Raw genomic sequence first — 20,407 nt, 5'->3', positions numbered from 1 at the left:
AAAGGGAAGTCAGGCACCTAATTTCCTTGGGCTGTGAAACAAAACCCACTCTAAAGACGACCCAGTTGCCCTCCCACCTCAGCGTTCCCCCTCCAGCCTCCCAGCCACCAGTCCTGATCCGGGCCATACTGAGTCTCATCCAGCCCCTGAGAATGCCAGTGAGGTCGGCGGGCAGGGCAAGCAGTGCCCGCTGCACACGGCACGTTCTCCTGGAGAATCCCGGTGCTCGGCGCAGTTTGCTGCTGGTGCCGCGGGGTCCCGCCCGCACCGAGGGCTGGACTGAGGCCCACCAAACTCATTTCACGCCAGGGCCATGGTAGAGCCGCGAGCTGGTTGGACCTGAACCGCATTCCTCTCCTGTGTATTTGATTTCAAGACTTGCCAGGGAGAGAGCGTCACCATCCCAGGGGAGGACGCGGGAGTAGTCCATTGTCTAATGTACTGGCGGTCGGAAGCAGCTGTACCTACAGCTTATCAAGCCAGTTATTACTGATAAGGCAAAATAGTGTTACTTTGAAATGGAAACGGCAAGTTCTCATTAGCGGCTTCACTTCCAGATCAGAGGCTCGAGTGAGCCAGCTCACGCTGACACTCCAAATTGCACAACTTCTCCACCGCACGGCCAAGGCTCTGTACTTGTGCTTCTCAGGCTCCCGAGAGCTGGCCCTGGGCCTTGCAGAGCCGGCAGCCTCCCAGGCACTGAAGGGGGAGAGGGGCGGGGGGCTGGCGACTGCGCCTTGCTTTGCACTCGCTAAACGGGGGCGAGCACCAAAACCTGCATAGTGCCTTTTAGGCATGATGGCCGTGAATGGGGCATGGGGAAAGGTACAAGGAAGGGAGGGTCGAGAATAGATAGAAGGAATAAGGGGGAATAGATGACAAAGATGCTATCTCAATGCCAGCTGTCAGTCTGTCTGTCTGTCTATCTTTCCAACCCCATAAACCCCATCTATCTATCTATCTATCTATCTATCTATCTATCTATCTATCTATCTATCTATCTATCTATCTATCTATCCCCAGACACCACCTTTATCTATCTATCTATCTATCTATCTATCTATCTATCTATCTATCTATCTATCTATCCCCAGACACCACCTTTATCTATCTATCTATCTATCTATCTATCTATCTATCTATCTATCTATCCCCAGACACCACCTTTATCTATCTATCTATCTATCTATCTATCTATCTATCTATCTATCCCCATACACCCCCTCTATCTATCTGTCTATCTATCTATCTATCTATCCCCTGCCCCCTCTTTCTAGCTCTTGGCATTATACCAGCGCCGGGCAGCATGCTCACCACCATGGTGTGTTTGGGGGGAGACGAACGTTGCTCGAGGGGCAGGGGATCAATGCTAGCGCCCCCTTCATGCTGCAGGATTCCCAGAGTACTTCCCAAGCGCCACGCACGGAGCCCCGCTGACATGCAGCCACCTCTGGGGTGCAGCGCTCTAGTGGTGTGGGAGGCAGCCACAAAGCACATGACGGAGTTGTAGGCCAGGCTGCGTGTGCAGAAAGTGCCAGGGGTCAGTCGGGTGGCCTCAGTTTTGGGTGGGTAACGCTGGTGCTGGGAATCCTGCGCTTGCATTTGAATGGCAGGAGCCAGTGGAGCTATGCCTGATTTACCCCAGGTGGAGATTTGTCCCATGGAGTCCCATGGGGCTATGGTGATTTACCCCAGTTGGGGATCTGGCCCATGGGGCTATGGTGATTTATCCCAGTGGGGATCTGGCCCATGGAGCTGTGGTGATTTATCCCAGTGGGGATCTGGCCCATGGGACTATGGTGATTTACCCCAGTTGGAGATCTGGCCCATGGGACTATGGTGATTTATCCCAGTGGGGATCTGGCCCATGGGGCTATGGTGATTTATCCCAGTGGGGATCTGGCCCATGGAGCTGTGGTGATTTATCCCAGTGGGGATCTGGCCCATGGGACTATGGTGATTTACCCCAGTTGGGGATCTGGCCCATGGGGCTATGGTGATTTATCCCAGTGGGGATCTGGCCCATGGAGCTGTGGTGATTTATCCCAGTGGGGATCTGGCCCATGGGACTATGGTGATTTACCCCAGTTGGGGATTTGGCCCATGGGGCTATGGTGATTTATCCCAGTGGGGATCTGGCCCATGGAGCTGTGGTGATTTACCCCAGTTGGGGGTCTGGCCCATGGAGCTGTGGTGATTTACCCCAGTTGGGGATCTGGCCCATGGGGCTATGGTGATTTACCCCAGTGGGGATCTGGCCCATGGGGCTATGGTGATTTACCCCAGTTGGGGGTCTGGCCCATGGGACTATGGTGATTTACCCCAGCTGGGGATCTGGCCCCATAAAACTATAGTGATTTACCCCCAGCTGGGGATTTGGCCCATGGGGCTATGGTGATTTACCCCAGTCAAGATTCGTGGCAGAATTGTTACCCTGGTCTCCCAGAAGGGGCACTAAGTGAGTCCCTCAGGGTTGCGCAGGGAGTCGTGGCAGAGGCAGGCATGGAGCTGGCCAGCTCCCAAGGCAAGTACTGCAACGACTGGGCCAATCTCCCTTCCTGGCCCTGAGGCAGCTCCCAGGCCTTGATGCTGCCTAGCTTGTTCCCTGGGCCCCCAGAGCAGCCAGACTCTGCAGTCCGTGTGCTCCAGCCCCACGCTGTCGCCTCAACTCACACCAAGCGAGTCTGGGGAACAGGGCGTGACAGACGCGATCGGAGAATGTTTACCCGAGTCCCAGAATAAAGCTCTCATCTGCGCGACTTACAGCCCCACCCTCTCTAATTTACGGAGACCTGGTTTCTGCAGCGTGATAAAACACAGTAGCAAGAATACACTTCAGGATGGACTCCAAGACACTTAAACTGGTTAATGAGCTGCCTTCCTGCTCATAAATTAATTTACCCACTGTCCCTGCATCCAGGGGGAGTGGACACATGCACGCAGACTGCGATGAATAATGGATCGCGCAAACCTCCGGCCCCACAAACTTTGCCTTATGCTTTCCATGAGGCATCTCCTGGCAGTCTCTGGCTGAGTGATTTTTCGTTTGTGGCTGAGATTTGTTCCACAGGAGCTTTCAGTTACCTGGAGAGATTGGGGAGTACGAATACGGTGTGAGGGCTATAAACCTGTTACATAATTCACAGATTACAGAGCGGAATCTGCTCTCTGTTCCTGTAAATAATTGAACATTCAGATGAGGTGGGGAGCTGAGCCTGGGCGTCACTGCTGTGTACACAGAAAGGGTACAGTGATATTACACCCAAAAAGGGGCATTACAGAAACACTAAGGCTGCAAAGTGTTTGACCTTAATTCAGCCCCCTTGGTCATACGGATTATGATCGAGTCTTTAATGCCATGATCGCAGCCAACTTCTTTCCCCGGGCCCCCTGCCTCATTCAGTGCACAGGACCTGCTCTTGGGACCGAATCAGGGCTGTGCAGCAAGGAGGCTGTTATCTGGAGGAGCCCTGCCTCGTTCGTTGCAGAAGCTGGCGGCAGTGCAGTGAACGAGGCAGGGACTGCAGGAAGAGAAAGGAGAGTCTCCTGGTGAAGGCATTTGAGTGCTACCCTGGTGAACTGGATTCTAGCCCTGCTTCTGCCACAGAGCTCCTGTGTGAGGAGTCACCTAAAGCAAACTTTTTACAGGGAGCCTCTGTCTGCTTCTCCTGTTCTGGGTGCCCAACCTGTGATGCTGAGGTCCGATTTGCTTTGTGAGCCCTCCCAGCTGAGGTCAATGAGAGCTCTGCGCTCAACATAGGAAGTGCTGTCACATACTCGGCACTCTGCCTCTCAGATTGGGCACCTAAAAGGAGATGCCGTGTTTGACAATTTTGGCCTTCATCTCTGTGCCACAATTCCCCAGAGATAATGAGAGCACCTAGCCTGACTGGGGGGCCAGGAAGATCAATGCATTAATGTTGGGAAAGGATTAAGGGACTACATTGAGAGCACCACACAGAAACCCAGGAGGAAATGAACCATTCTGCAATCAGAGCAGAGTTTGAATGGTAAGGCCTGGGGCCACCCACGGGATGATGAGGATGAATGAGCTATTGAATAGCTGCTCTTTCGCAGAGCACCGTCTGTCCTGTGCACTGAATGAGGCACGGGGTCTGTGCAATTTTAATGTTCTTTTAACAACATTTTGCTGGATGTAATTGTGATGGGGTGAACCCCGCTCCTGGGGTGCCACCTGAGGTGCTGGGGTCTCACTGAGCCTAACCTTTCCACCAGCCTGGGTTTCCTCACCCTGTTCTTGCCATGCTTGGCTCTCAAGCCTTCTCCAGCACACACACAGGTAAGGCCACACTCAGCTGCAGACACAGACTGAAATCTATGTGGAAGCATTTAGCTAGGCTAGGGGAATGGCCAGGGGAATGTGCACACCTCCTTTGGGGTATAAACCCAAAATAATATTGACTTGTGCTGTATAGAAAGATCTGCACAGTGCAAGCTCATAAAAATTCACCCTCTCTCACAATGTGGAGAGAGATATGCACAACTTTTTGCTCCCCCCTCCCCGCCCCCAATATGAATTGCACAAACTGGGTTTTGAAATAAACAAGAAATACATTTATTAACTACAAAAGGTAAATTTTAAGTGATTATAAGGAATAGCAAACAGAACAAAGCAGATTACGGAGCAAATAAAACAAAACACGCAAACTAAGATTAATACGCTCAAGAAACAGGTCACAAAATATAATTTCTCACCCTAAATGTTGTTTTAGGTAAATTACAGAGTTTCTGTAGCTTAGAGTTCCAGTTATTTATCTTCGCAGACTAGACCCCTGTCTCAGCCTGGACTCATCCCCTGCCTTTTCCTTCAGGTGTTTTTAGCAGTCTTCCTTCTTGGGCAGGGAGGCAGTGGAGAAGAGTCCTGATTGCCTTACTTCCCAGCATTAAATAGAATTTACATAAGGCGGGAATCTTTTGTTTCCCAGTCTGACTCCCACCCCCTCTTAATGGAAAAACACTGAAAGCCCAAGATGGGGGTCTAGTACCAGGTGACACGATCACCTGACCCTGTAGTGTCAAAGCAGCAACCTGGGGAGCTTCTCAGGAAGGCAGGAGATTAGTATCTTCCAAATCTTATTGTTCTTCCTAATGGCCCATTGAGGCTGATTGCCTACTGTCTGGTGGGTGTTCTCCCAAATACACACACAGTTATAATTGTTACATAGTCAATATTCTTACCTTCAGATACAGGAATGATACGTGCATACAAATTGGATAATCACATTCAGTAAATCAGAACCTTTCCAATGATACCTTACATAGAATCATAGAATATCAGGGTTGGAAGGGACCTCAGGAGATCATCTCAAAGCAGGACCAACCCCAACTAAATCATCCCAGCCAGGGCTTTGTCAAGCCTGACCTTAAAAATATCTAAGAAAGGAGATTCCACCACCTCCCTAGGTAATGCATTCTAGTGTTTCACCACCCTCCTAGTGAAAAAGTTTTTCCTAGTATCCAACCTAAACCTCCCCCACTGCAACTTGAGACCATTACTCCTCGTTCTGTCATCTGCTACCATTGAGAACAGTCTGTAGCCATCCTCTTTGGAGCCCCCTTTCAGGTAGTTGAAAGCAGCTATCAAATCCCCCCTCACTCTTCTCTTCCGCAGACTAAACAATCCCAGTTCCCTCAGCCTCTCCTCATAAGTCATGTGTTCCAGTCCCCTAATCATTTTTGTTGCCCTCCGCTGGACTCTTCCCAATTTTTCCACATGACCCATCTTGCATAAAACATATCTCAGTTATGCCATATTCATATCACACTATTTCTATGAAGAATGTGGGGTGTAAGTCACAGTAATAGCCAGAGTTTTTTAACGCTTAAAAATGAAAACAGCAACAACGGTTGGGCTCTTTAGATCCCCGGCAGGTTCTCTACCAGCTCAACTAACGGAGAACTGGTAGCAGTAATAGGCTGTTATCTTCTATGTGGCCCTGCCGCTGGAGGGGGGCACACACTTTGCGGGAGGGTTTCGCAGCTGTGTGCTGAGAGCAGAGGAAGGACATTCTGGGCCAAAGGGGGTGACTGATGGTCTCCCGCACCGTGCGTAAGATCACCACCTGGGCTGGTGCTGGTGGTTCTGTCATGCGTAGGCTCAGCTCAGCTCCTTTGGGACCAGATCCTGCACGGGGCCAATGAACTCAGCGCAATCAGCGGTAGAGGAGGGCCTTTCCGGGAGGCGCCCAAGACCTACATCCCACCTGGGTGAGCCGAGTCAGAAAACCCTTCCCCCCTCCCAAGCCTGTTTCCATGCCCCGGGATCTTCTCCACAGCCACAAAGGCTAGAAACCCGGGGTCTTTTTAAGGAAGATGTGAAATGTGCTGAAGCTGATGGAGGCCCCAGGGGACAAAGCGGGGAGAGCTGCAAAGGGTTCCAGATGGTGAGCGTGAAGCTGGCATCCCATGCAGCCCTTACCGGGGCCGGAGCTATCGGCTCCTTGCCCAGACAGGCCCGCACTCAACGCCTAGACGTGAATCCTTCAGCTCAGGTTACGCCAAGCATGGCCATAATAGAGTGCAGTACATTTAAGAGCTAATATACAGTAGCTTTATAACAGGGCCTCTCCATCACTGGGACAGGGCGGGTGGCTTTCAGTGAATTGAAAAGCTGGTGGCCCCAGACCAGCCAAGCTGGTGGATTTATTACTGAAGGTAATGCGAGCAGCAGACCATCATATTATTGTGATCAACGACACAATATCCAGAGTGCTCATTCACCGGGGGATTCATTTCAGAGCTCATCTTTATTCAGACGCAGCCGCGGCACAGCCGAGATTGTCTTTGCAGACATGCTGAGCTTGTGTTTATCTGATGTCAATGCCGGGGCCAAGGAGAGTTTGGGAAATTAAATACCCCTTCCCATGCCCTCCCGTACCGCCCACAATACAGCTGCCTGCTCAGGGTATAGTGTCTGATTGTTGAAAGAGCTCATGGCTGGATCCCCCAGAGCCCAGCGCCTGCGATCGGAGCCGGATTCCCCAGGGCTCAGCAACCGGGGCCGGGTTCCCCAGGGCCCAGCGCCTGTGGTCGGGGCCAGGTTCCCCAGGGCTCAGCGCCTGTGGTCGGGGCCAGGTTCCCCAGGGCTCAGCGCCCGCGATCGGGGCCAGATCCCCCAGGGCTCAGCACCTGCAATCGGGGCTGGATCCCCAAGGGCTCAGCGCCCACGATCAGGGCCAGATCCCCCAGGTCCCAGCGCCCATGATCGAGGCCGGATCTCCCAGAACCCAGCGCCCGCAATCCAGGCCAGATTCCAAGAGTCCAGCTCCCATTGAGACACCTAAACAAGGGCCAGATTTGCTCCACATCCTATTGTGACCTGGCCACATATTCCAGAGCACTCAGTGTCCAACCTGCATCCAGCACACCAAGTCCCTGAAAAAACCAGGCCCCCTCCTGGGTGCTGAGCCCTTCTGCAGACCTCCCCAAGCAGACCTGGTCTGCAGCCACCACTGCTGTTTCAGTGGAGAGCATTTTGCACCTGTCAGTCATCGGGCTCACATATTTTTCTGAAGTTGCAAACCAAGATCAGTGCATCCAACTGAGCTGATCTGCAGAGGCAGATGGGTCAGCGGCCAATCTCGGGTGCAGGAAGGCAGGCTGGATGATTTGCAGGTGTGGAATTGCACTCACAGAGACAAACAGGCTGTGTGGAGACCTGGAACGGTATCAGAGTCGCTGGTGTGAGATCCTCCCTCCACCCTACGGGCAGGCAATGTTGCATTCTTGACTTACAGCCCTAAGAAGAAACATGAGCAATCCATTAGTAATTTCCTCCCTTAGCTCCTTAATTGGCTTGGATTGGTCTGTAATAAGCGGCCCCCTCAGGATATATTTGTTTTATAGCACATTTAACTAATGTTATTTGCATAAATGGAAATTAAAGAATGGGGGAGACACAACAATGGGATTAAAATTGATTCGGTGCAGCAACGTCTCAAGGTATTAACGTTAATGACGGTGACGGGGGTGCTAGTGAATAGCACCTTAAAGGCAGATACCATGTAAATACATTAGCAACAATGCACGGCTAATAGGGATTGCTTCCGTTAAATAAATTGTTCCAAGACGTGCCACTGGCACAGGGAAGCGGTGTGTCTAATGCAATTGACTTATCCACTCGGGGCTGCATCCCAGAGGTGCGGAGGGCTAGCTGTCTTTATAGAGCTGGTTCTGATATTTCCTGCAGGGCTGGGTGCAGAGTAAGGTGGAGTAACCCAAGAGTAGGGTTTAGGAGCTGATGGTTTTCTTAGATCTCCCCGCGTGACCCGGGACAAGTCATGTAAACGCTCCATCACTTTCACGCAGTTGGAGAAGTTTCGAAAAGGTGCAGAATGGCACAAGGCAAAACAGAATCTAGACACAGCTTGTCCTGTCGCATCCGGGGTCAGAAAAGGGGAAGGAGGAACATATGGAATTTCAGGCCATTTTCGGGTTTTGACAGAGCCAAAACAAAACGACCGTTTTGAGTCAAAGCCAAATGAAATAAATGTTTTGTCGCAAATGGAAACACTTTAAACAAACATTTTTGAATGAAAATATTTGATTTAAGGGTGGGGGGTTGTTTTGACCAGCTTTGGGTGCTCTCCAGCCTCTCTGGGGGCAGTGTGGTGGGAGGCATCACAGAGGCTGATTGTCTCGATCCATAGATCTCAAAGCACTTTACAAAGGAAAGTCAGTAGCATTATCTTTATTTTACCGGTGGGTAAACTGAGGCACAGCAAGGCGCAGGCATTTGCCTGTGGTCACACAGCAAGGCAGTGACGGAGCCTGGAGCTCCCCAAGACCGTTCTCACCACTGGACCATCTGTGCAACTGCTTGCTTGCTGTGTGCACGTTTGCTACGATCGCACACGCACATTGGGTAACTGCTGGTGCAAAGGCCTCCAATGTGGGGGCAGTCGGCACCTCCAGGGGCCGCTCACTACCTAGCAGGATCACACCCCTGGTTCCCAATCCTCCAGAGGGTCGAAAGCCAGGCAGGGCTCCGTCCCCTTTCCACACGCTCCACCCATCTGGAAATCAGGCCCAGCTGGTCTGCGCTTACTGCTCCTCCAGGCTCCTCCAGGCAGGGAATCAGCCCAGCTCCCCTTGACGGCCTCCTCCCGGCAGTAATGGAGCAGGCTTAGGCCCTGGGCTCTGAAAGCCTGCGCCAGGGGACAAGCTGCCCAATGGCGGCTCCCTGCTCGGCCACTGGAGGGCCCCGCAGAGCGAGACAAAGCCCCCCTCTTCCGAAGGGGGCAGCATGCAGCCCGCATGGCACCCCAGCACCTGCGGCCTGTGTCACCAGGGACCAGAGGTGAAAGTAAGCTGGTACGCCCCAGTACGGCGTACCGGTAAGAGCCGGTGCACCGTACTGGGGCAGCCCGGCTTCCCCAGGGGGCAATGTAAAGTGGCTGTAGCCCCAGGCCCTTTAAATTGCCTCCAGAGCCCCGCCCCGCTGCTGGAGCCCTGGGGTAGCGGCTATGGGGCTCCAGCGGCTATTTAAAGGGCCTGGGGTTCCCCTGCTTCTACCGCCCGGGCCCTTTAAATAGCCACGAGAGCCCCATCGCCACTACTCCAGGGCTGCGGGGGCTATTTAGAGGACCAGGGCGGTAGAAGCAGGGGAGCCGTGGGCCCTTTAAATAGCCCCCGGAGCCCCGGGCTGCTGCTGCTTCCCCTTTAGTGCAACACCCTCGCTGACCACTGGGGGCGCTCTTGCAGTGCACAGCGGCCTTTTGTTCCTGCAAGTGAGCCGACCCGCACGTGGCCAGTTCCAGCCTTGCACAGAGGCTGCTACCTGGGTACCACGCTGGACGCCGTCCCCTCGCTTAGCCCAGCTCTCAGCAGGCCGGGATGTGACGCCAGATAATGTGCGGCTCCGGCAATGATTGGTTCTTGCTCTGACTGACCCATAATGAGAGCGGCAGTCTAGTGATGGTTTGCCTTTGCCATATGGCGGATGTGTCCTTCCCAGCTCCTGGCCTCGGCGAGCCGAAGACAACTCCTGCCATTTAACATCCCTGTACTGCCCCTTACTTTTCCTCCATTTAGCATTTGACCTATGGAGGTGAACGTGTCGGGGGGCGGGGAGAACAGGACACCCGCCTGGCAGGTGTTCGAGATCGGAGCTGCCTTCGTCTGCAAAGCCGCGGCCTCCGGGAACCACAGCTCCCAGCCATCCGCGCTCCAGCTGGAGCTGTAGTCTCCCCAGGCCACACGCCGTTGGGGGTCTGCCCCCCACCCCCGGCTCCAGCCAAGCTGCCAATGCAGCGCCTTGGAGGTGTGATGGCACCCGCTGCTGCAGGGCTCGATCCAACCTGCAGCCCTGGGAGTGGCCGCAGGCCACCGGCTCCGCTGCTCAGTGCTGGTGCTTCCCTCCCTGTCCTCCCCAGGTGTCCAGCAGCTGCGACTACGTCTTTGTGAGCGGGAAGGAGACGCGCGGCTCCATGAACGCCCGGGTGACCTTCAGCTACGAGCACCTGAGCGCCCTGCTGGAGATGACGGTGTGGGTGCCCAAGCTGCCGGTGCACATCGAGCTCTCGGACCCCAGGCTGAGCCAAGTGAAGGGCTGGAGGGTGCCCATCCTGCCGGACAGGAGGTGTGCTCCTGCATGGGGGGCCAGAGGGGAGCTCTTGCCCCGCGGGCCGGGGCGCTTGCGGCCACGGGAGCAGGGGGCAGGGGACTCTGCCCTTGTCCGGCTTTGCCAGTCACAAATGCGGTTCCCACTGGCTTGGTGCTCCACCCATCTGGAAATCAGGCCCAGCTGGTCTGCGCTTACTGCTCCTCCAGGCTCCTCCAGGCAGGGAATCAGCCCAGCTCCCCTTGACGGCCTCCTCCCGGCAGTAATGGAGCAGGCTTAGGCCCTGGGCTCTGAAAGCCTGCGCCAGGGGACCAGCTGCCCAATGGCGGCTCCCTGCTCGGCCACTGGAGGGCCCCGCAGAGCGAGACAAAGCCCCCCTCTTCCGAAGGGGGCAGCATGTGGCCCGCATGGCACCCCAGCACCTGCGGCCTGAGTCACCAGGGACCGGAGGTGAAAGTAAGCTGGTACGCCCCAGTACGGCGTACCGGTAAGAGCCGGTGCACCTTACTGGGGCAGCCCGGCTTCCCCAGGGGGCAGTTTAAAGTGGCTGTAGCCCCAGGCCCTTTAAATTGCCTCCAGAGCCTCGCCCCGCTGCTGGAGCCCTGGGGTAGCGGCTGTGGGGCTCCAGGGGCTATTTAAAGGGCCTGGGGCTCCCCTGCTTCTACCGCCCGGGCCCTTTAAATAGCCGCGAGAGCCCCATCGCCACTACTCCAGGGCTGCGGGGGCTATTTAGAGGACCAGGGCAGTAGAAGCAGGGGAGCCGCAGGCCCTTTGAATAGCCCCCGGAGCCCCGGGCTGCTGCTGCTTCCCCGGTGGGGGGGCACTTACCTTACAGGGTGGGCTGGGGCTGGCTCTGACCCCCTCAACCCCGCCTTTCCGCCCTAGGCCCTGCCCCTTCCGGGGGCCAGAGCGGGCCCCAGAGTACCGGTAAGTCACTCGACTTACTTTCACCCCCGCCAGGGACCCTCATGCTGCCCCCAGCTCCCAGGGGCTGGAAGAGCGGCCTTTGCTGGGGTGTTTCTAAGCTGTGCAGACAGCTCACAGCTCAGCCAGGCTCCGAGCGGAGCGGAGAGAGGGCCTGGGTCAGTGCAATGCACAATACACGTGTGCACGGAGACATGTACACAAGCACACATAGCCACCTCTGCGGATGCACACACGTGGGTACACACTTCTGGGCACACACACACAGACGTACCGCCGCAGATGGGCACCTATCCAGGCACGCGTGCCACGTACACGCGTGCCCCCGGGTACACCTTCCCTCACCCCCAGATGCCCACAAGCACAGGCCAAGTCGTGAATGTGCATGGGACTACGCAGGTGCCTGCAGGGAGGCCCAGGTGCACATATTCATGTGAACACGCCCACGCCCACACCCACCCACTCCTTTCCTGGACACTGCCGTAATCCATCTAATAAATAATGTACAGTGCCCAGCACAACGGGGGTCCTGGTTCAGGACAGGTGCCTAGGAACTACCGTAATTCACCTGATATACAGAGCACATGCCTTACACACCCTTTCAGCTCCCGTGGGTACAGCGGGCCAAGGCCTTTTGTTCAGGATGCACCAATAGAGCTGGCCCTGGCCCTTCACATTAACCCCATCCCCTCCAACAGCAAATGCCACGTGCCATGGGATCTGCCATCCAGGGCCACCTGCATCCAGAACCCTTTTGTCAGCCAGCTGCCCACACGGTCTTCTGCCCCCGGGGGTGGTTTGCTCTCTGTAGCAATGCTACTGCACATCTTGAGTTAGACACAGGCCTCACCGCTGAATTGCAGCTACCTCTGGGGTGGAGCATGGAGGCTGCTGAACTGCACAGTGACAGCTGGAAGTGGGGGAGCGTGCCTATATAGCGAGCCACCTGCGAGAGAATCATAGATCAGTCGGGCAGCAGGGGAAATCAAGAAGTCTTTTCATCCAAACCCCCTGCTCTGAAGCAGGAGCAAGTAAACGGGCTAGACCATCCCTGACAGGTGTTTGCCCAACCAGTTGGTAAAACCTTCAACGACGGGGATCCAGCCTAGGTCACCTGTTCCAGAGTTTGAATATTCTTAGAGATAGAACGTGTTTCCTAATATCTAACCTGAATTTCCTTTGCTGCAAACTAAGCTGATTGCTTGTCCTGACCTCAGTGGGCATGGAGAGCAAATGATCCCCATCCTCTTTCGAGCAGCTATTTACATATTTGATGGCTTTTATCAGGTGCCCCCAAGTCTTTTCTTCTCTAGAATCTGAACACACTCAGTTCTGTCAATCTCTCCTCCCAGGTCAGGTTTTCTAAACCTTTGACCATTTTTGTGGCTCTCCTCCCGACTTTCTCCAGTTTGATCACATCTCTCGGAAAGTGCGGCGCCCGGAACTGGACACAGCGCTCCATCTGAGGCCTCCCCAGCGCTGAGCGGCATGGGACAATTACGTACAACACTCCAGTTAATACGGCCCTTTTCGCAACGGCCTCACGCTCTTGGCTCCTGCTCAGTTTGCGATCCCCGATAGCCCCCAGATCCTTTCCGGCAGAACTGCCGCCTAGCCAGTACGCCATTCCGGCAATGCGTCCCTCACCGGTCTCTGGCCTCCATCACCTTGGTACCCGGTAGCTGCAGAGCAGGGGCAGCCCCAGCCAAGGCAGGGTGGCTGATCTGTCTTGTGCCCCCAGGTCCGTGCGGGAGAGCGAGGATGATGAGGATGAGGATGAGCGGAAGCAGAACCGGGGCTGCACCCTGCAGTACCAACACGCCACCCTGCAGGTCTTCACCCAGTTCCACACCACCTCCTCGGAGGGCACCGACCAGGTCATCACCATGCTGGGACCCGACTGGCTGGTGGAGGTCACCGACCTGGTCAGCGACTTCATGAAGGTGGATGACCCCCGGGTGGCCCAGCTGGTGGACAGCAGCACGCTGGCCGGGCGGGAGCCGGGCACCACGCTCTTCAAGGTACGGGCCCCTCACCCCCTTTCCTCGGGGCATGGGGAATCGCATGGCTGTGGAGCTGGAAGGCAGCGAAGGAACGAGCCCTGCGTGCACAGGGGTGAGTGGATAAGCCGGGGCCCTGTGTCTGGGCTCATGGGGCACTCCAGCTGGCAAGCACTTGCTAGAGATGATCAGGGATTCCCTAGGGGCCTCTGTCCCTCGGGTTGAGCTAACAGCTGATGAAGCAGGGGAGGAAGTCCCTCTCTTCACCCCGGTGGGGGGTCAGGCTATTTCCTGCCCCTCCTCTCTCCAGCCATTATATACTGGAGGCAGGGAGTGGCCTGTACCAGGCTCCAGCAGCTGATGGCTAGGCCACCCCACAGCCCTGGCAGCATAATGGAGCAACTCACATGGGGAGGGACAGGTGCCCGCTCCGTGGCAATGCCTGGGGAAACCCCAGAGGGGCCCCGCCGTCCCCATGGGCTGCCTGAGCTGGGGCTAGTTGCAGGTAGGACAGTGGCCGTCCCTGATTGCAGGTGGGCTCAGGCTTGCAGCCCGGCTCTGCACATGGACCCCGCTGGAAAGCCCCGATCCGGGTCAGTTCCACTCGCCGTCTCCCTAGAGTTAAAGGGGCGGAGGGACCTTTCACCCACTGCCTGTAAAAGCCTCCCATGGGCATGGGGCCGATTGGCCGATGCCGGGTGCCAGACGCTGTCAGCAGGGAAACGCTCCAAAGCTCCTTCCCCTGGAGTGCATCTCCCTTCTGCAGCCGACCCCCCGGGGCGGGGTTTGTGATGGAGGTACTGCCCCCTCCCCTCCTCGGCCAGAAGGAGAGGTCAGGCTGGCACCAGGCATCCGAGGGGCTGTATGCAGAAGGAAAAGGTGGAGCCCAGCTGGGATAGGCTCTGGATCGGGGGCCCTTTGCAGCTTTCCGGTCCAGAGGCCGGCCTGGGTGTGTCCGTTGCACCCAGAGGTGCATGTGCAGGGTGTTGGCATCCTGGGCTCGGAGTCCCCCAAAGAGGCAGTAAATGGGCAAATTCTCTGCCGTGCTGACGAGGGCGTCCTCCCCGCCGTGGATGCCCGTCGCGCTGAGGTCCCCGTGCCCCAGAAGCAGCATCTGCCTGGCCAAGCCGTGCCTTTGATCCTCGCTCTGGCTGCGAATGTCATCCTGGCTTTGAAGCTCCGCAAGCAGCCGCCTCTCTCCTTCCTCCCTCCGGGGCTGGAGGGGTGACGGGGTGGGAGCAGTTTAAAGTTATCTCCTGAGCACATGCCTCCCCTGCGGGCTGGATCAGCCATTAACTGCAAGGCCCGGCGGCTCGGGCTGTAATTAGTTCTGGGCCTAGGCTCGGTTACGCTTTCCTAAGCGAAATTCCTGGTTTCTTCGACACTGGCTTCAAAGGGCCGAGCGTCGCAAGGTCAGTAGGGCTGCTGCCGGGGGGTCAGTGCTCTCCAGGAAACCCTGCTCCATGGGCGCGGTGCAGGCAAAGGTCGTGCCCGTGGGGTCATCTCTGAGGCCCTGCCGGACGCTTTTTCAGCTCCCCTGTGCTCTGGGGGCCAGTGATGTTTCTTGGCTGAGTAGGAGGCTAGGGGAAGGGGGGAACTGCAGCAGTGCTTTGTGGGAAAGGGTGGGCCCTCCTTGGCATCAGCAGGGCACTGCTGTGAGGGAGCTCGCAGCACCGAGGGTGGTCCCTCATTGGCGTTGGCAGGGTAGTCTCTGTGAGGGAGCTCGCAGCACCGGGGGTGGTCCCTCATTGGCGTTGGCAGGGCACTGCTGTGAGGAAGCTCGCAGCACTGGGGGTGGTCCCTCATTGGCATTGGCAGGGTGGTGCCAAGAGGTGGTGGGTGACTGGCTGGGCCATCACGGCCGCTCCCCGACCGCTCCTTCTTGCAGGTGGTGTCCCCGCTCATGGAGGCAGTGCTGGGGGAGACGGTGCTGACGGTGGCGGACGAGAAGGTCAGCATCATCGATCTGAAGGCCCAGGTGGTGTCCAGCCTGTCGCTCTCCCTCCATCCCAGCCCCGGCAACAGCCACACCATCATCGCTAAGACGGCCGCCCAGCAGACCCTGAACTTCTCCAAGCAGGTAACACAGGGCTCATGCCGCATGGCTCGCAGAGTGTGGGACTACACCTCCCAGCATGCACTTTGGCTCCCCATGGAGCACTGCATGCTGGGGCTTGTAGTCTCCCAGTGCCACACCCGCACATGGAGACCTGTACTCACTGCTCTGCCGTTTGGATGTGGATGTGTTTCGTTGGGGCTCATCTCATCAGCCCAGCGGAAATTCACCCCCATCCCATGTGATATGGCAGGACTGCTCATTTCTGACTGGGAGAGGCCCTGGCTCCATCTGGGGCCGGGATCCCCTATCTGCGGGGCCTCGGGGCCAGCTCACTCCTGTAAGTGCCCGTAGAACGGCGGGAGTTCCCATTGCTCTCATTCCGTGTAACCCCCAGCGCCCAGCCCCTCCTGGAGACCTCATGCATCCAGCTGGCCTGCAGGGATGACCCTGGCTGCCAGGGGCACTGTGGGATCTGCTCTGCCGGCAGAAGCCAGGGGCCTCTCTGGCTCCCCTCTCATTGATCCCTGGCTGGATCCAAGCAGGGCCAGGGCAGCCAATGGTGGGAGCAGAAGGTGAGGGGGTTCAGTCCTGGCCCCGTAAACCACCCACCCCAGATACCCTCAGCACCCACTCATCTGCCTACCCCAGACGCCCCCAGTTCCCAGCCACTGACCGACCCCAGATCTGCCAGAAACCCACCCCCTTACCCCAGGAGCCTCCTGCCCCACCCACAGCTGCCAAGCTTCTGGCAACTCTGTGTCCTGCTTGGGTCAGGGTGTATTGATTATATGCAAGTTATTTACAGCCATGCAAATTAGATCACTACCTAATTTGCATACTGGACTTTGCATCTGTACCAAACTTGCCCGCTATGCCTAGGAGCCCCCAGGTGAGGCATGGCCCTGGGAATCGTTTGCAGCAGTGCCTTGGCATAGCGCTGGCTGCAGGGTGCGGTATCCCGGGTCTCTTCACTGGCCATATTGCAGTGTGTAGCTGCAGCCCCCCTACGGGATCACCAGGGGCTCTGTGCGGTATGAGAGAGGCCGACTGAGCTCACGCTCTTTACAGAGACCTCAGTGCCAGTGATGGTGACGGGCGGGTGTCATGGGACTTCCGCTGAAATAAAAGATACACTGGGGTGAAGTGGGCCCGAGGAATGTAACCGGTTGGCACCGGGGGCAAGAGGGGAGGGCATTTGAAACCTATGCTTTCTCTCTGTGTGGGCTTTTTATAAGCCTGCTAAACAGCTCAGTCCTTTCAAACCCGTACTCCCACCTGGGGAGAGAGACAGAGGATGGGGAATGGATGGATGGTTGAAAAGATTGTCAGATGGATGCATGGAGAGCATGGTGGATGGATTCAGGGATGGGTGGATTCAGGGATGGATGAACAGCATGGGGGATGGAGAGGATGGGGGAAGGAGGGAGAGAATGGATAGCGAGCATGGGGGACGGATGAATGGATGGGGAATGGATGGAGGGTTGGAAAGCATGGGGGATGAATGATTGGACAGAATGGGGGATAGACGGATGGATGGATGGGTGAAGAGCACGGGGAACGGATGGATGGTTGGAGACCATGGGGGATGGAGGGACGGGTGGATGGTTGGAGACCATGGGGGATGGAGGGACGGATGGATGGTTGGGGAGCTTGGGGGATGGAGGGAAGGATGGATGGTTGGAGACCATGGGGATGGAGGGACGGATGGATGGTTGGGGAGCTTGGGGGATGGAGGGAAGGATGGATGGTTGGAGACCATGGGGATGGAGGGACGGATGGATGGTTGGAGACCATGGGGGATGGAGGGAAGGATGGATGGTTGGGGAGCTTGGGGGATGGAGGAAAGGATGGATGGCTGGGGAGCATGAGGGGTGGGTGGACAATGGATGGTTGGAGACCATGGGGGATGGAGGGATGGGTAGATGGTTGGGGAGCTTGGGGGGTGGAGGGACGGGTGGATGGTTGGAGACCATGGGGATGGAGGGACGGATGGATGGTTGGAGACCATGGGGGATGGAGGGAAGGATGGATGGTTGGAGACCATGGGGGATGGAGGGACAGATGGATGGTTGGAGACCATGGGGGATGGAGGGACAGATGGATGGTTGGGGAGCATGAGGGGTGGGTGGACGATGAATGGTTGGAGACCATGGGGAATGGAGGGAAGGATAGATGGTTGGGGAGCATGGGGGATGGCCGGACGATGGATGGTTGGAGAGCGTGGGTGATGGAACGATGGAGGGACAGATGGATGGATAGATAGGTAGATGCCCATTCCCCGTGTTTGTTTTGCAGGAAGCCCTCCTGAGCATGTGGGTCTCATACAGTGATGGCACCACAGCCCCCCTCTCCCTCTACGACCCCAAAGACTACAACCTGGTGGTGAGCAGCCTGGACGAGAAAGTGGTGTCGGTGACCCAGGACCGGGCCTTCCCGTTGGTGGTGGCGGAAGGCGAGGGGGCTGGCGACCTGCTGCGTGCCGAGCTGGTCATCTGCGAGAGCTGCCAGAAGACCAAGCGCAAGAGCGTGCTCTTCACGGCGCTGGCTAGCGTGCGGGTGCGCTTCAGCTCCGAGGAGGACCCCACCTATGACTATGGGGATGCCGGGCACGTGCCGAGCAAGCCGGGGACCTCGGGGAGGGAGGAGAGCGCGGCCAGCACCACCCTGCGGGCAGATGTGGAGAGGAAGCCGGAGCCCAGCCAGGACAGCGGAGCTCCCAGCATCCCCCACACCACTGAGGACTTCCCCACCATCCCCACGGGCTTCGTGCAGGTGCCGCGGGGGCTGACGGACCTGGAGATCGGCATGTACGCCCTGCTGGGCGTCTTCTGTTTGGCCATCCTGGTCTTCCTCATCAACTGCATCGTCTTTGTGCTGAAGTATAGTCACAAGCGCATCCCGCCCGAGGGCCAGACCAACATGGACCACTCCCACCACTGGGTCTTCTTGGGCAACGGGCAGCCCCTGAGGGCCCAGAATGACCTCTCCCCTGCGCCCGAGAGTCCCGGCAACCCGCTGGAGAACGTCCAGACCTGCTGCCACGGGGACCACCACAGCAGTGGCAGCTCGCAGACCAGCGTGCAGAGCCAGGTGCACGGGCGGGGAGACGGCTCCTCGGGGGGCTCCACCAGGGACCAGAGTGAGGACCCGCTCAACTCCCCCACCTCCAAGAGGAAGCGGGTGAAGTTCACCACCTTCGCCACGCTGCCTTCCGAGGAGCTGGCCTACAACTCCATCCCCATCGCCGACGAGGAGGACCTGGAGTGGGTGTGCCAGGACATGGGGCTGCAGGATCCTGAGGCGCTCCATGACTACATCTGCAGGATCAAGGAGATCGCTTAGCGGGCTGCCGCGCCCTGTCACGCCACGCCAGCTGCTGCCCGCTGGCCAGGGCCCGAGCGGATACCCCAGACCCTGACCACCAGAGCCGACTTTCGAGACTCCCCTCCCTTTCCCTTTCGCTCTCTCTTCCGCGCACGGGGCATCCCTTCTGCCACTTTCTTTTTTCTCTGAAAGGGAACAAGTGTCGAGCGAGCCAAACCCAGCGGGGTGAACCCCGGCGTCCCGAGGGAGCAAGGGGCCGCCTCTGCCTTCCGCCCACTCACCGCCAAAGTGCCAAGGTGCCTGCAAGCTGCTTGCACAAACCCCGGCCCCCGCCTGGTGCCGTCGAGGGGAGCTGGTGCAGCGGGGGCCGCGGAGCCCCGCGTGACGGGGGAGACACTGGTGGGGGTGGAGGAGCCAGAGCAAGAAGCTGAGATAGAGCAAGAAGTGGGGGGGGGACGGGCCGGGGGGCAGGTTCAGACCTGGAGCGGTACCGGCCGGCGTGGCGGGCTCCACTCTCCACGTGCCCTGACACTGCCTTGGCCCGCCCTGCGAACCACGGACCGAGCGGTGCGGCCTCCGAGCGCGCGTCGGCCAGGGAAGACGAACAGGATTTCTCTGCTTTACTTTGTTGCACAATAATGTTGAATAAATATACATTCAGGGATCCCCCCCGATGGGCCCGGTCCTGCCACCGGTGTCACGGGACACGCTGCTCCGAACGCTGGGGGAAGGGCGGGGAGGAGCGGGCAAGGGGCCTGGCTCCAAGCTAAGGTACCTCGGGAGTGCCCTGGAAAGCTGGAGCGAAGCCACGTGGCTTTGACCCAGCCAACCCAGCTGCCACCAGCCCCGGGGAATACGTGGAGCGGCCACGGCCACTCCCTTTGCTGTTCCGAACCAGAGGAGGCCAGCGCCCATGTCTGTCCCTGCTGCTTGTGCCAGGCCCTGGGCTCCTCGCTCCCGTCTGGGGCCTCTTCCCTCCGCAGCGAGCTTCGCTTCTGAAAAGCCAGGCCTGGCATGAAGCCGGGGAGGGGAGGGAGTGGGGCCAGGGACTCCGTTGGCCTCCGAACCCAGCCACAAAGCTCCTGAGCTGCATGGGAAGCTAAAGCTGAGGTTCTCGGCCCTGGGCCAAGCACTTCCGGCTTCTCCCAGCTCCTCCTCAGACGGTCCCGTGCCCGCCCCCCGCTTGCAGTTCATAGTCTCGGTGTGTGTGCCTTCCACAAATGGCAGCACCTGCAGAAATGGCCCCAACCGGCCCGTCAAGGGTCCCTTCAGCCGGGGCGCCCCAGGCATGGGGGCCAAGACCGCTCGCCTCCCACCCATGGCGGGGTATGGGGTGAGCTGAGCTCCCAGCTAACCGGCTCCCAGACCGCAGGCTTCGCGAGGATGCACTGCCTCGTGTTGGAAGCACGGGCCTGGGCGTCAGCTGCCCTGGAACCCAGTCACGAGCCTGCGGATGACTTGGCAAGCTTGAGCGAGTCACCCTCCGTGCACCGCCCACACCGTGCCTCAGTTTCCCCT

General features: G+C 57.6%; 1 protein-coding gene across 1 annotated transcript in view; it reads left to right on the top strand.

The window, feature by feature from the left end:
- The window catches only part of TMEM132E (transmembrane protein 132E), a 235,336-nt gene extending 215,732 nt beyond the window's left edge, over positions 1 to 19,604 (top strand). The window contains exons 6-9 of the mRNA XM_073315392.2: positions 10,395 to 10,600; positions 13,248 to 13,527; positions 15,395 to 15,586; positions 17,861 to 19,604. Coding sequence (XP_073171493.1) covers positions 10,395 to 10,600; positions 13,248 to 13,527; positions 15,395 to 15,586; positions 17,861 to 18,907 — 1,725 coding nt within the window. The 3' untranslated portion in view covers positions 18,908 to 19,604. The remainder of the gene's footprint in view (positions 1 to 10,394; positions 10,601 to 13,247; positions 13,528 to 15,394; positions 15,587 to 17,860) is intronic.
- The last annotated feature ends 803 nt before the right edge of the window (positions 19,605 to 20,407 follow it).

Source organism: Lepidochelys kempii, chromosome 17 (genome assembly GCF_965140285.1).
Source record: "Lepidochelys kempii isolate rLepKem1 chromosome 17, rLepKem1.hap1, whole genome shotgun sequence".
Taxonomy (NCBI): domain Eukaryota; kingdom Metazoa; phylum Chordata; order Testudines; family Cheloniidae; genus Lepidochelys; species Lepidochelys kempii.
The sequence above is the reverse complement of the archived record's forward strand: the minus strand, read 5'-3'. Positions and strand labels throughout refer to the sequence as shown.